Source organism: Corapipo altera, unplaced genomic scaffold (assembly GCF_003945725.1).
Source record: "Corapipo altera isolate COAL_440 unplaced genomic scaffold, ASM394572v1 53, whole genome shotgun sequence".
NCBI classification, from domain to species: Eukaryota; Metazoa; Chordata; class Aves; order Passeriformes; family Pipridae; genus Corapipo; species Corapipo altera.
This window is the reverse complement of record NW_020884900.1, coordinates 3,754,934-3,768,582: the sequence shown is the minus strand read 5'-3', so window position 1 is coordinate 3,768,582 and position 13,649 is coordinate 3,754,934. Positions and strand designations below refer to the sequence as shown.

At 40.5% G+C, this 13,649-nt stretch overlaps 1 protein-coding gene across 5 annotated transcripts; it reads left to right on the top strand.

The window, feature by feature from the left end:
* Nucleotides 1–836: 836 nt before the first annotated feature.
* On the top strand, nucleotides 837–12,092 carry GHITM (growth hormone inducible transmembrane protein). Of its 5 annotated transcripts, none has more exons than XM_027649446.1 (9): nucleotides 837–951; nucleotides 2,339–2,498; nucleotides 3,982–4,081; nucleotides 5,309–5,420; nucleotides 6,728–6,869; nucleotides 7,998–8,106; nucleotides 9,150–9,338; nucleotides 9,902–10,073; nucleotides 10,873–12,092. In XM_027649446.1, exons 2-9 carry the CDS (start codon nucleotides 2,370–2,372, stop codon nucleotides 10,958–10,960), a joined length of 1,041 nt encoding a protein of 346 aa, XP_027505247.1. In that variant the 5' UTR covers nucleotides 837–951; nucleotides 2,339–2,369; the 3' UTR covers nucleotides 10,961–12,092. The 5 variants fall into 5 exon arrangements, with proteins under 5 accessions (XP_027505247.1, XP_027505249.1, XP_027505251.1 ...); XM_027649448.1 differs by lacking the exon at nucleotides 837–951 and adding an exon at nucleotides 1,134–1,263; XM_027649450.1 differs by lacking the exon at nucleotides 837–951 and adding an exon at nucleotides 1,517–1,536.
* Nucleotides 12,093–13,649: the final 1,557 nt, after the last annotated feature.

Genomic DNA, 13,649 nt, shown 5'->3' with positions numbered 1-13,649 from the left:
TGGTGGAGAGTAAAAGCCAGAGGTCCAATTGGAGTTGAGCTGCCAAAGGACTGCAAGAACTTCAGAGAGAAAACTTCCCTGAGGAATTGACAGTCCAGGGAAGTGTTGTTCTGCTTTTCCTAGGGCTCAGTTTAGCATTAGGGTTACACTTGGAAAATATCTCAGAGCTCCAAGTAGAGTGATGCTGGAAGGAAGCTGCCAGAAGAGAAATAGTTTAGCCCAAAAGGGGAATGTTTAGCCCCTGCAAGGGCTCTGGACTGCCCTTGCAAGGCTGGGATTAGGGCTGGTAGCATCCATTTCTGTAATTTATGCACACAATATTGTATTTTATGCTTATCTGGCATGTGAGCACCTTAAAGCACGTAATATAATCAACATGCAAGAGAGGTGTAACTCCAAAGAGGTTAACAAAGGGGGAGATTTATCTCCTTATTCATGCTAGAGTGCTGAGCCCTAAGGGAAGGCAGTGCAAAGGTCCTTGTGACACCCCGAGAAGGGCAAGACTTAAATTCACGGGCAGCGAGCGGCAGAGGTGACACGGGGGCCGTGAGGTGGGCGGGCTGGCACTTAAAGGTCACACTGGTCTAACATCCATATATCCACACATCCGTATCCCGTTAATATCTCCGTACAACATTCACACGGCCCTGCACTCCCGTCACACCCGGACGGGGCGGCCGCGCGCCCCCTGCTGGCTCGGCCGCCCCTCGGCAGCGCCGGCTCCGCCCGCGCGCTTCCAGAACTTTCCCCGCCAGCCTCAAAGATGGCCGCCGCGCGGCACCTCCCCCGCCCCCTCCAGCCAATGGCGCCTGCGGGTTCCGGGGTTACGTGGGTCGGACGAGCCAATCGGAGCAGGGAGCGCTAGGGGCGAGCTGGCGTCAGTTCCGCTGCTGAGGGGCCGGGGTCGCGCTGGGCCGGAGCGGCGCGGGCGCGCAGGAGGCGGCGGGGCAGGTACGGACCGGGACGGGACGGGGGTGTGGGGGGGGAGAGGCAGGGCCGAAAACGAGCGAGGGTCCGCGGCCCACCCAGGCTGAGGCGGACGCGGGCGCCGCCCCGCCGGGCCCGGGAGGGGTTTGAGGTGCGGCGGTGACTGCACAGCGCTGCGTTACGTTAGTGCCGGTTATGGCCAGTTAATACGCGGGAATGTCCGTGGGGCTTTATTCTGATTTTAGCTCTCTTGCTCTTTGTAAAGCGCTTTGAGGTTGTCTTGCTCCAGGTATCAGTTTCCAGGGGAAAAAAGGCCAAGATCCCGGAGTTGGGGCTGTGAGTTTCTGCAGGCCTTGTCGTCCCGGCCTGGGTGCTGTGGGACAGGTCGGGATGTGCCTCATAAAGTGCTTCCCGTTGTGGAAGCAGGATTTCATAGCTCTGCTTCAGAGCAAAGTAGCTTCCTAGCAGCAGGATTAATTTCTCACTGTCGCGTCTCTGTGGTTAATGTGAGCTGTCCGGTGCTGTGCGTGCTTTTGTTCTCACTCGTGTTTATTAAGGTTTCCTTTATTTAGGATACTCTTAGACCATACTGGACGCTGCACACGTAAGGTGTGATCTTTGAAAAAAAGCTACTGGTAGTTGGGGTGTCCTGTGATATCAGAGGTTGTGTGTATTCATAATTAAGGGGGGGTATAACGTGCACCGTTTGTGGCAGTGAGGGGGTAGTTTTCATACTGCCTGCGGAACTCAAGGGCTGTGTCTGTCAGTCCGACCAGGAGCGGCGTCCCTGTTTTCTGGTCAGGACTGCTCAGTATGACCTGAGCCTGTGTTCTGGGCTGTGACCTTGACTGAGTGCTGTGCCCACAAAACCAACTAATTCTTTAAACGATAGCTTAAAGTTTCTCTTAAAACTTTTTTCCACTACGTATATTGTGCTGTTTACTCATTTGTCTTTAGACTTAGCTGAAGTTTAAGTAAGTTTGGGGCAGCTTTTTGAGCATTTACGTGGAGGGCAGAGTACTCATGCAGTGTTATGTCTCAAAGTGAAGATTAGTTGCCAGGGTAACTCAAATGTAAGTACATAAAAGGTCTTGATTTATTTTATGGCATGAAAAGTAGTATGTTCTCTGTTTTTTAGTAAGCTGTGAGAGAGAAGTCTTTGGCAGAAATGGGAGATAAATACAAGTGAAACAGAGTTAAACTGCATTTAAGAAGGTTCTATGTCTTATTACAGTACTTATAATAATAATACTGGTTTGAATGTAGGCGCTTTTTTTCATTTAGGGATTTTTTTTTGTTTTATTTTCTATTTTCTTTACTACTTTTATTGTGGTTGAGAGTAAGTAGTAAGTGTGCCTCTCTGAAAACCTTGTAAGAAAATAGTAAAATGTATTTTCTTGTGTATTTGCAGGAACACAGTGTGTCAAGTTATCTGAGCAACCATGCTGGCTGCAAGGCTGGTGTGCCTGAGGGCACTATCATGCCAGACTATCCGCCCTGCTATCACTCAGGCTTCCCCAACCTTGAGGAACTCCAATATAAAAGCATACAGGCTGTGGCAGCCTAACCAGGTAATGTAAATCCTCTTTCTTATGGTCCCAACAGCAGGTATTTTAAAGAGTTGAGTGTGTTGCCAAAAGAATCACTTTGCATGGAGTACCTGCTTTGAATGATCAAAAGTCTTCTGCTTGTTTGAGGTGCCTGCTCTAATTTACTGAAGGAAGAATATTGCTCAGTCGAACCACAGGGGTTTTAAAGCATTTGAACTGATATCCTCTGTTCCAATTACTTATTTTTCTCTTGGAATTAATGGGGAAAATAACTTAAAGGAGACAGAGATGGATAGGCCTTACTGTGTAAAATGGGAGGAATAGAAATTCTTGTCCTGTCTCCCTGTTTCCAAGTTACAGTCTTAAATATAACATTAAAGTAAAAACTTTCATTGTAATTATTTTAGTCCCATCATGTGTTTAGACCTGTAGCCCAGGTTATCTGAGCTATGGCAGGACAATCACAGATCTAACCAGCAACATTAGAAACTTGTCATTATACTGAGACACTGTCTGTTTATTCTTCATTGAGACATGGTTTCTAGCCAGGCAGAAAGCAACTGCAAGAGGATGTTGCTCTTCTGTCACCTCTGTGGTGAAAGAGCCAGTGGCAAATTCTTCATTTCCTTTGTGTTTTTCTCTTAAGCATTCCAGGTTTGTAGATGTGTTGGGTTTGTTTGTGTTTGTGCGAGTTTTTGAGTGTTGGGCAGGCTTTTGTTAGCTGCTAAACACCAAAACTGAAGGGCTATGGTAAAGGTCCTGACTTGTAGGGCTCTGATGGCAATGGTTTAGATCTTGAGTTTTAGTGTTAAACTCACAGCTTTGAGCGAGTCCTTGGCAGCTCAGGTGCAAGTTTAATTAAAAACTACCTGGAAAAAATGGTAAGAAAACTTCAAAAGTTGTTCTTGAACTTAAATGTAAGTTTATTCTGTGTTGCTTTTGCAACTAACTTAAACATCGAGTAGCATACTGTAGTTATTTGGAGCTTGTCAGCCTTTAAAATCTTGAGTTTATAGGCCTTGATTCAAGGTTTGTTCTCTAAATCAAGGTTAGAATTGAAAGCGAAGAATTCAGGTTGCTTTTCCAAATGTAATGTCTGTAAAGTATAAATATTGTGCTAAAGTGTTTACATGAATAGTATTTTAATGTAGGAAGCAAAATATTTTTTTACAAAATAATAAAGTAAAGATTATGTTTTTACATTTGAAAAAAAGGCATGTGGCAGTGTTTAGTATGGTGGGACAAAAGTAGATGAAATGCAGTCTGAGAACTTCAGCTTCTGAAATCCCCTGCCTTGGTTCTCTAATTGTAGAGTGTGTGGATGTTTTTCACAAAGGTTTCTAAACTTTAATGTTCAGTTGTTTTCCTTGAACACAGTTGCATCATATGTTTGGGAGGTAAGCACAGAGTCTGTAACAATTCCAAGTGTAGCAAGTAAGTTGATAAGAATGTCTTGTATTTTATTTCATAACACCTTTTTTTATGCTATTTCCTAATCTAACAGTGTTATGCCACCAGAGTAAGAACAGGTGTAAGGCGAGGAAAACTTGGCCAAGAAGTCAAAGAAGCAGCGTTTGAACCATCTGCAGAAACTGCACTTAAAGGTAGAGTAGTTCTGCTTTAAATACTCAGTATCTTTGTACCTCAGCTAAAAACTTCCTCAAAGGAATATGTTTTTCTCAAACCATTAAAGAGACTGAGAATATTGTTTCTTACATAAGTTTGCTTAGTGCTCTTCAAACAACTGGAGACAGTTTCTCTGCTTGTCTTTCCTTCTTGCAGTTTAAAGCTGCAAATGTGTCACAGTATAAATTCCTTGTCTTTAAGCTGCTTTTGACAACTAGTAAGTCAGAAATTATTGTCTCTTAATGGAGATTTGGTTTGCAGATATCAAAAAATAAACTAAAGTTGCTTTGCTACCTCTACTCTGTGTACTGTTTACAGGAAAAAAATTCTACAGTTTGCAAAAAAGTGTTTTTGGTGTTACAGTTGTCTAAGACCTTTGCTTACTATGCTTGCTGGTATATCTAAGTGTTCATAATTTCTGTGGCTTACAAAGGAGTTTTTACTTAGTGTGCAGCAGAACAGACTTGTAAATGTCTAATTTATTGCATTGAATTGGCAAATAGAATATGTATATTGGCTGGATAGTGTCTTGACTATAACACCTTAGGTAAAATTGTAGTCTTAGAGTTACACAACTGAAGGTATTTAGTCACAATTGTTCTTCAGTTATAACAATGTTTATGACTGAGGCTTACACTTGTAGTAGTAATTGATAGGTGGCACAAATCAGGCAGTAGAAAGCAATGGTAACAAGTGGTGGTGTTACCCGTGAGCTTTGGAAATCCCTTTTCAAACTGGTGTGGATGTAATTGCTACCAAAAAGCCCTTGAAGGAGCAAGCATTAAGGGCAGGTGAATAAGAGGAAAGGACCCAATATCTAGTTTTTTTACTGTTTTTTAGCAAATTGAATAGTGAAATCGTATACAAAGTCAGCTGACAGTTGAACTCTTCCATTAGAGACTCTGTTAACTGGTTTTGTGTTGAAAATCCTGTCACTGTAATGAAGGTCAGTAAACCTGGCACACTATGAGCTGGACTCTTCTTACTTTTTTGTGAAGCTGTATTGTGTTTGGGGTGAATCTCAAGTTCTTCCCATGTAGCTCATTGAGAACTGGTGATGCACTGCCCTGAAGTTAAGTGGGCTTTAAGAAGGAAGATTAGCACAGATCAGCTATTGCAGATACAGCAAAACTCATGTGAGGATGTTGTTAACTATCCAAGCAAAATCATTCATGAGAGTGTGGGGTTTCTATTTCTTTATACAGCTGATCGCCTGGGGAAAATTATTGTTGCTGGAGGGGCTGCTGTTGGCCTGGGGGCCCTCTGTTACTATGGGCTGGGCATGTCCAGTGAGATTGGAGCTATTGAAAGGGCTGCGTAAGTAAGATGGCTTACTTTTTTAATTAAAGAGTGCATTAAGCAAATCTCCCTCCCCTTCATATCTCGCTCACCCAGTGTGCACACAGCTTGCACTTTTTTTAAGCTCTGAACGGGAAACTCTCACCTCTGTCTCTGCAGGTTTTTAAAGCATGTAACTGAAAGCAAAACTAGAATTATTTAATTATCCAGTATGCTTAAATGGATATTGATCTGAATTCCTTTGTTTTGCTAAATCTGAAATTTATTTGTGAAGAGTATATAAACTTGTCTTATGAGGTTTGCCCCAGATAACTTTAGAAGGGTGGCCTTCTGAAAAACTTTGCCTGGTGTTCTTGTAAGACTGTTCATTAAACTTTAGTACAGCTGTTGGAAAGAGAGTCTCCACTAAACACAGGGTCTTAGCATAAGCCTTGCTCTAATAAATGCTTTGCTTAAAACTTTGGTGTATTGCTTTTTGATCAACCAAAACCTGACTGATGGCAAAACTGTGCAGTCAGACTTAAAAGATGGTTAGTGATAAGCATGGGCTTGGGAGAAGTGTGTGCTGGAGACATTTTGCTTTGCTTTGCATTTGTATTTGGAAGCAGCTATCTGCATTTATACTGAATGCTTGCTGGTTGTACCTGTGAGAGGCTTTTCATATGTAAGCTATGTCTGGGGTTTTTCTCCATGAGCCTTGAAGTAATGGGTCAAAAGAGTAAAATGGGAGAAAATGTGTGCACTAGGTTTAAGTTTAGTATTATCAGGGAAAGTTTTCTGTCCATGCTGTGTGCAGATGATAGTGCAGAAACTCATTCATGTCTAGGTCTGTTACTATTGTTAGAGCTCTCAAAATGACATTTGTCTTGTGCTGTCAGATAATCATGTGCACTGTGACTCAGCAATTTGTGAGCTGCTCAGGAGGCAATGTGCTCACTGGTGTGTACCCAGTACACATTCCATAGGCCTTTTTCCTGGAACCAGTTTGTTAGATATGCACCACTCCCTATTTTTCTGTAGTTAAAAGCATTCATTATTCAGTTTCCCCTGTATGCTTCCTCCTTAGAATTGAATTATAGTTAGCATTGTTTGTAACTTGTAATTATTTGTGTTTCTGCAGTGTTACATTAGACTGTACCATCAAGATTGAAAGGTTCAGCCCCCCCTTGCAAAGTAAACTCCTGGCAGAAGTTGCTAGACCACATCATTGTTATGAAACCTCCCTTACACCCATAGCTATGAATATATTCAACAGCTTGACTGTGTTTTCAGTTGTTCTCCATTTGGAAACTGGTAACTGCACTATATGACTGCTTATTTTTCAGTATTTGGCCAGACTATGTGAAGCAGAGAATCCAGTCCACGTACATGTACTTTGCGGGAAGCGTTGGCATGACAGCACTGTCTGCTGTGGCAGTGAGCAGAACTCCAGCACTCATGAGCCTTATGACACGGGGCTCCTGGCTGGTAAGTTCATGTTATAAAAATGAAAGTATTTACTGAGAAACGCCCCCAAATGTGATGGTTGATATAAAAAAAAAAAGAGAGATGTAAACTAATTGGTGAAAAGTAAGGCAAACTTCACCTACATTCATGTCTTTATCCATAAAGACCCTTCAGGTATCCTAATGATATTTTGTGATTTAAGATTTGGTGACTCTAATTACATGCTGATGTGGATTTTCTGTACTACTTTGATACTTTGTCAAAGACAAACTACATGAGCAAAAAAAATGCTGTGTCATCCTTACCAGCTGTAAGTAAGAACCTCTTATAAATAGCTACCTGAAGCTCATGAAACTGTTTCTGTTGCTGTCTGGAAATGGAAATGCAGGTCTCTGTGCATTCTTACACCTTCCTGTACTGTCCTGTGTAGCTCTTTGAAAGCTGTCTCCTGTTTGCCAGCGCTGAACCAATACTGGTAGGCAAATCATCCAGGCAAAACACTAAAAAAATATGTCTGCTTAGTGCATATTCAGTGTGTTAAGTGGAGTGAAATGATAATAGTTAAATGCCAACACCTACATAACTTAAGGAGATTATTTAAATAATGCATCCTTGGTGATAAACCAAAGTTGTACATTTCTGACCAGTCTAGGAGGTGCTGGATGATTCTGCATGGAATCATCAGTAAGAGGAGGTAGTGAGGTTAAAAAGTCATTTGTAGCAAAAGATGTGAACTGAGTATTGGCTTTGGTGGAGAAAGGTACAAGGAAAAAAGTAAGGCTAATACATTTCAGGTACCTTAATGAGAATGAGAGTAAGGAGCAGGACAGTGTGTTTTCTTTCTCTTACTTACACAGCTGAGATTGCTGCCAACTTAACCAATAAACATGTATTCTTAAAAGACTGAATAAAAATAAAATGAAAATGACTGTAAACTAAGATCTACAAAGATTTGACTGTAACCTTACAGGAGTAAAACTGACGAACACTTGTTATGAATTAGGTTGCTGGTTTCACTAGAATTACACTATTGACTTTTAAACCAGGAGGTTAGAACTAGAATTACACTACTGACTTTTAAACTAGGAGGTTAGAACAGAGACCATATGTCCTAATGCTAACTTGAGCTCTGTAATTCTGTTTCTACAGGCAATTGGTGCAACTTTTGCAGCTATGATTGGTGCTGGAATGTTGGTCAGGTCCATATCCTATCAGGACAATCCAATAGCTAAACATGCAGCTTGGATGTTGCATTCAGGTTTGTGATTTTAATGTTTGTTGTAGAGATGTCTGTGCTTCAGTGTGACCAGATTCTTACTTTAACAAAACTTTAACTTTAAAGTCAGTTTTTATATACTGCTGTAGGAGAGTTAAAGTTTTTCAGAGACCATTGAGAACTCCTGAGTGTCAGGGAAGAATTCCTAAGTGTCCTTAACAGAACTCTAGTGTTTTTCTTAATCTTCTAGAAGAAGTCAGGCTCAAGTTAAACTTGAGATATGTATATGACATATGGGATAGAAGTAACTGGTTTTGTAGCTCTTTGATTGTGTGACTGTTTTCTGACACTATAGCTTCTGTAAGCACTCTTGCCTATGCTAACCATTTCAGTATTAGTTTACTACTGAGTTATGTGTCCATCAGGTATTTAAGCTGTGAGTACAGATCAGTTTCTCACTAAGAATACCTACTTCAAGTAACAGTGGCTATCATTTTTCAAAACTGTTTTGACAGAAATATTTTATGGTTCAGCAAAGCCACATGGATGCTGGACATTAGAATCATATTTGCGTCTTCAGAGCTTCTCTGCCAAGAAGAAGTTATGTTTATTGTAGCGATTGTTATTAATTTAAACAACCTAATATGATAATAATTAACTAGATAAGTTTCATACAAGACTAGCAAAAAATCTGACTTATTTACCTAACTGATAATTGCACCAGACATCTGTGCTGCTTTTCAGTGTCACATGTTCCTAATGCTATTATGTAGTTGATTAGTCCATGCCAAGTATCTCTTACCAGCTCTGTTTTGAACCGATCAGTATGTTGACTTTTGTTAGTCTTTTTTCCAAAGACCAGCTCCCTGAAGTACTCTCCAGAGCTAGATAAAAGCAGGTCATGGAATTTAAGGTTGCTAATTTGTTGTGCTCCCTTCTAGATAAGTGCACAGTCAAGTACATTGATATTTTGTTGTGTGAGTGGATTAGGTTGAGCCTTGCCATCTGAATGGAAGGGGAAAAAATCAATTGTTTTGAGATGTGGTGTTCCAAACCTTACATGTGTTTTGTTTTGCTTTGGGTAGGTGTCATGGGGGCGGTGGTGGCTCCTCTAGCCTTCCTGGGTGGTCCCTTGCTGGTCAGAGCTGCCTGGTACACCACTGGAATCGTTGGAGGGCTCTCAACTGTGGCCATGTGTGCTCCAAGTGAAAAATTCCTGAACATGGGAGGACCACTTGGCCTAGGCTTAGGCTTTGTTCTTGCATCTTCCATTGGTAAAATGCTGTTTTAATACTGTCATATAAAGTAGGTTATAAACTTAAGCTACTAAGGGGCAGCTCACATTGAGTTGCAGGTTGGTCTGTCCAGTTAAGATTCACCTTATATAGCGCTGGCAACTCTAGCACAGCAGAAACTACTGTTATATTTGTTCTTGAAAACAAACATGAATGTGCAGTTCTGGGAAATGTTAGTCTGACAAACACCCACTAGGGGTGGCTTATATTTTTAGTTACTGCTGGTGAGTGGGGAAGACAGTAAATGTGATCTTAGTTCTCAATCCCCTTGTTCTTCTTTGTGTTTCTAGGCATTATTGTAGTCATAGGGAGAGAAGTACTTTATCATGAGAAAAATACACAGTTCCCTAGGGTGTTCAAAATTCCTGGTTGTATATGTGACATCTTCAGTGTGTGTATTAAAGCTCTTGGTATAAAAACTGCACCACAAATCGAGAATTGAATACTTGCTGAAAAAAGTGTGTTACAGTAACTGAAGTTTGACCTAACTGAAAGTAGTAGATAGACAGTTTTCTTTGACACTACTGTACATTCCTCTCCAGGATCCATGTTCTTGCCTCCTACTTCTGCTTTTGGTGCCGGCTTGTATTCCGTAGCCGTTTATGGTGGGTTGGTGCTCTTTGGCATGTTCCTGCTCTATGATACACAGCTTGTTGTCAAGCGTGCAGAAACTCTTCCCTATTACGGAGTAACCAAATACGACCCCATCAATGCGTAAGTGTTCTGTGTTAGCAAAGCTGATCTCAGTGTCTGTGTAAGAATTTGCCCCAAGCTATATTGAAGTATACTGTAAAAATAGCCTTTTGTTAATTGTTCAAGTGTGTTGCTGTTAAGCGTGAAAGATCACAGGTTTTAAAAATAACAACAAGAAGACAGATAGTGAAGTTAAAGCTGAAAGCATCTGTCTGAACTGTGAGAAACAGTATTGAATGTGTGATGTCACATGCCTCCAGCAGTACATTCTGAAAAGTATTTTTGTTTTCTAAAGCATTGCTGAGAGAATTTATAGCTGCTTTCTGAAAATATCTGTCAGTATTAGCTGATACAAAAATGTTAACCTTTCTATAGGCATTAAATACGTAATAGTCTTTGTCACTAAATAAAAAAGCTGCAACGGTGTGATAGGGAAGAAAGAATTAATTGACTCAGTAAAGAACGAATGTGACTAACAAGTAACTTCTTTGTAAATGTCTGTCTGATCTTAGGTGAATTCTTTACCTCCTTGGTTCTGTTTTCTTCTAATTAAAGTAGAAGATAAACAGATCAAAGTACAATATACTCCTGTAGGAGAACAGTATACTGTCTGTTAGGACTTCTGTAAATAGTTCTTGCTGGCAGAGGTGGTAGAGCAAAAGCAGGGGTGTTTTTTGACATATCAAGCATTGAGGACAATCATAGTTGGGTTTTGTTACAGGTGCTTCATGAAGGCTTTTTAAATGAAGTATAATGGTGTGAAATGCCAAATAACACTATTTCTGTTCAACAATATTAACTTTGATTTCTTGTTTTCTAGATGCATGGGTATCTACACCGATACACTGAACATCTTTATTCGGGTGGCCACCATGCTTGCAGGTGGTGGAGGTGTCAGGAAAAAGTAAACTGAGACTCTTCTTTACAACTGTCTTGGCAGCGTACCGAGTGCACATACTGAATAAATATTCATGGTTTAAAGCAGTATTGCTCCAAGTGAGAATTTTAAAGCATTTCAGCATATTGTTTCAGTGCAATGTGATTCAGACTTAATAGTTTTTCTTCAAACACTTTCCAGCTCTGTGTTTAAAATAGTGCAAACTGCTTCTAATTGTACATTATTTTGGGAAAGTAAATTATTTTTAATATATAAACAGTCTTACCTGCTTTTTAATGGGTTTGATGGCAGTTCAACTTACTTTCTTTTACTGTGACTGCATAGTAAAGGAAGTAATTCCTGAACTGGTGTCCCATATGCAGGTAGGGACACAACCTACTTCATGAAATGCTGCTTAGATGCATCAGCTTTCAGTTAAGATTACATAATTTTACTTCAGTGACATCTTAAGAAAACCTGAATAAATTATATATGGCACTAAATGCAGTAATGACTTTGACCTGGGGAGAAATTTCAGAAAGGTTGAAGCAGATGTCAGAAATGTGTTGGATTTGACAGGTGAGATGACCAAAAAGTGTAAAAGAGACAAGATGTGAAAACTATGCAATGTTTGTCCCAGATGAACTTCAGTCTCTTTCTGGAGTAAACATGAGAATTCCTTGCTTTAATGCTGACTGGATATAATAGCTAGGTTATTTTGTTACAGATTTATAAAATCATTGAATGGCAATATAGCTGTGTCTTTCTTGTGGTGACTGTATTTCTGTACTGCAGATGAAGGTTGTCCTTCATGCTCATCTCTTGGAACCTTGTACAATTGGCACAGAAAGAGGGAATTGGGGATGGCATGCTGGAAACCCCAGTATCTTAAATTTACCATACTGGTGCGTGCATTAGTCTGTTTACCTCTTTTCCAAATTGGGATGTATAACTTGGTCTAAAAGAAAAGTTCCCTAATAGTGAAATTGATTTAATAGTAAGAAATTTATACTTCACAAACTCTATATGTTGGAATAAAAGGTGAGTTCTTGGGCGAAGAAAGTTTCGACCTAATGTCAACAGCTTAGATTTTCAGTTTCTGGTAAATATGCTATGTTTATCTCTTGACCTGTGAACAATAAAATTCTAGCCTCACAAGTTGACTATTCTCACTTTCACTGTGTTAACAAATATTTTAGTACCCCTGTGCTAAGATTGGTTTGTTTTGTTATGGTTACAATTTCCTCTATATAAAAATGTGCAAAGATGGTTTTCAGTTTCACTGGTGAGCATCTTTTGGGGATGTTTCCCTGATGTCTTCTGAAGAGGGGTGGCTTGATTCTGTGATCATACCTTGGTCTAGAATCAGACGTGTGAATAAACAGTAAAATGTAACTAGTTCTGAGCGCTAAATAAGACCACTTGTTTCATCTCTCTTTTTGGACTAGATTGGGAATTATACTTAGCCCAGTCAAACTTTTGCTTACAGAAGATTAATTTGTTTTTCACAGTGTATTGTGTAGTATTTTTATTTTTTTCACAGGCTGATATGTAAGGGATTAGACCTAAGGGACCTAAACACTGCATTGTTTGGTATAAGACTTTGAGGCTCCAAATAAAATTTAATCCAGGGATTTTAGGACTCTTGGAACATTGGGATTAGATTTTATTTTGAAAACAAAGGCGGGAAGAGTTCTGAACAAGTGGGAGGTTGCTGCTTTGTCCCTTCTGAAATGCAGCCAGAGGAAGCATTGCTGCTGCAGTGTTTTTGTACAATAACTCTTTGTCTGAGCATTTCCCCAGGATGTGTGGAATATAATTACCACTTGTCTTTGAGAGGAATCACAGTCAGTTCTTCACCTGTAGCAGGACTTTTAACCTCCAGCTAATTCCAAGCTCTGGGAAAAGGAGCTGTGCTCACTGGGCATTCTGGTGTCCCAGGAGAAGTTCATGGAGAGCTTGTGGAAGTCCTTTAATTTATTGCCAATGATGTCCAAGCAAGAGAAAGTCCCAGGTTCTGCTCCCAACTCTCTGGGCAGTTCCATGTGTTTTGGATACACATAATCACAAGATAAAATACATAAACATCCCAGGTCATAGGAACCCATGGAGGGAGTTTCCAAATCTCTAATCTTCAGCTACCCTTTGGTAAGACTTGTTTCATTTAGGATATAGATACTGGTCTTTTAGAAGACAAATAAATTTTGACTTCCTTGTTGCTGGTTAATTTGTCCTTTAGCCAAAATCCTGAGGAGGTATGTACTGCTAATACACTTATATGGAACTCTCTCTACAAAACCAGCTCCTTTGACATCTTTGAGCTGTAGACAGAGTAGCAGTCTGGTATGACAGCAATAAATTTGTTCTTCACTGATCTACCCTTTGTAGAACACTTCTCTAGGGCTCTCTTAAAAGCCATCACAGATGTTTCTGCACCTCCATTACATTCTGAAACTGGTGCGAAGCAGCCACATTACTGTATCAATCTGAGATGGACGCGAGTGCCTGATGCACGCTGCTGTACTGCATTTACTCCTTGCATGCTTGTGTAGTTACAAGGGTTGCGGCTGATTTTTTGGAAGTAATTCATTGCATCGTGATCCTCCGTGTTTGTTACAATAAATAAAACACTGTTCTGGTGTCGCCTTGGGGGTTCACACCTTGCGGTGCCTCTGTCGGGGGTCCCGAGGCTGCTTTGGGGGGGTGGGGGAAAACCTGGA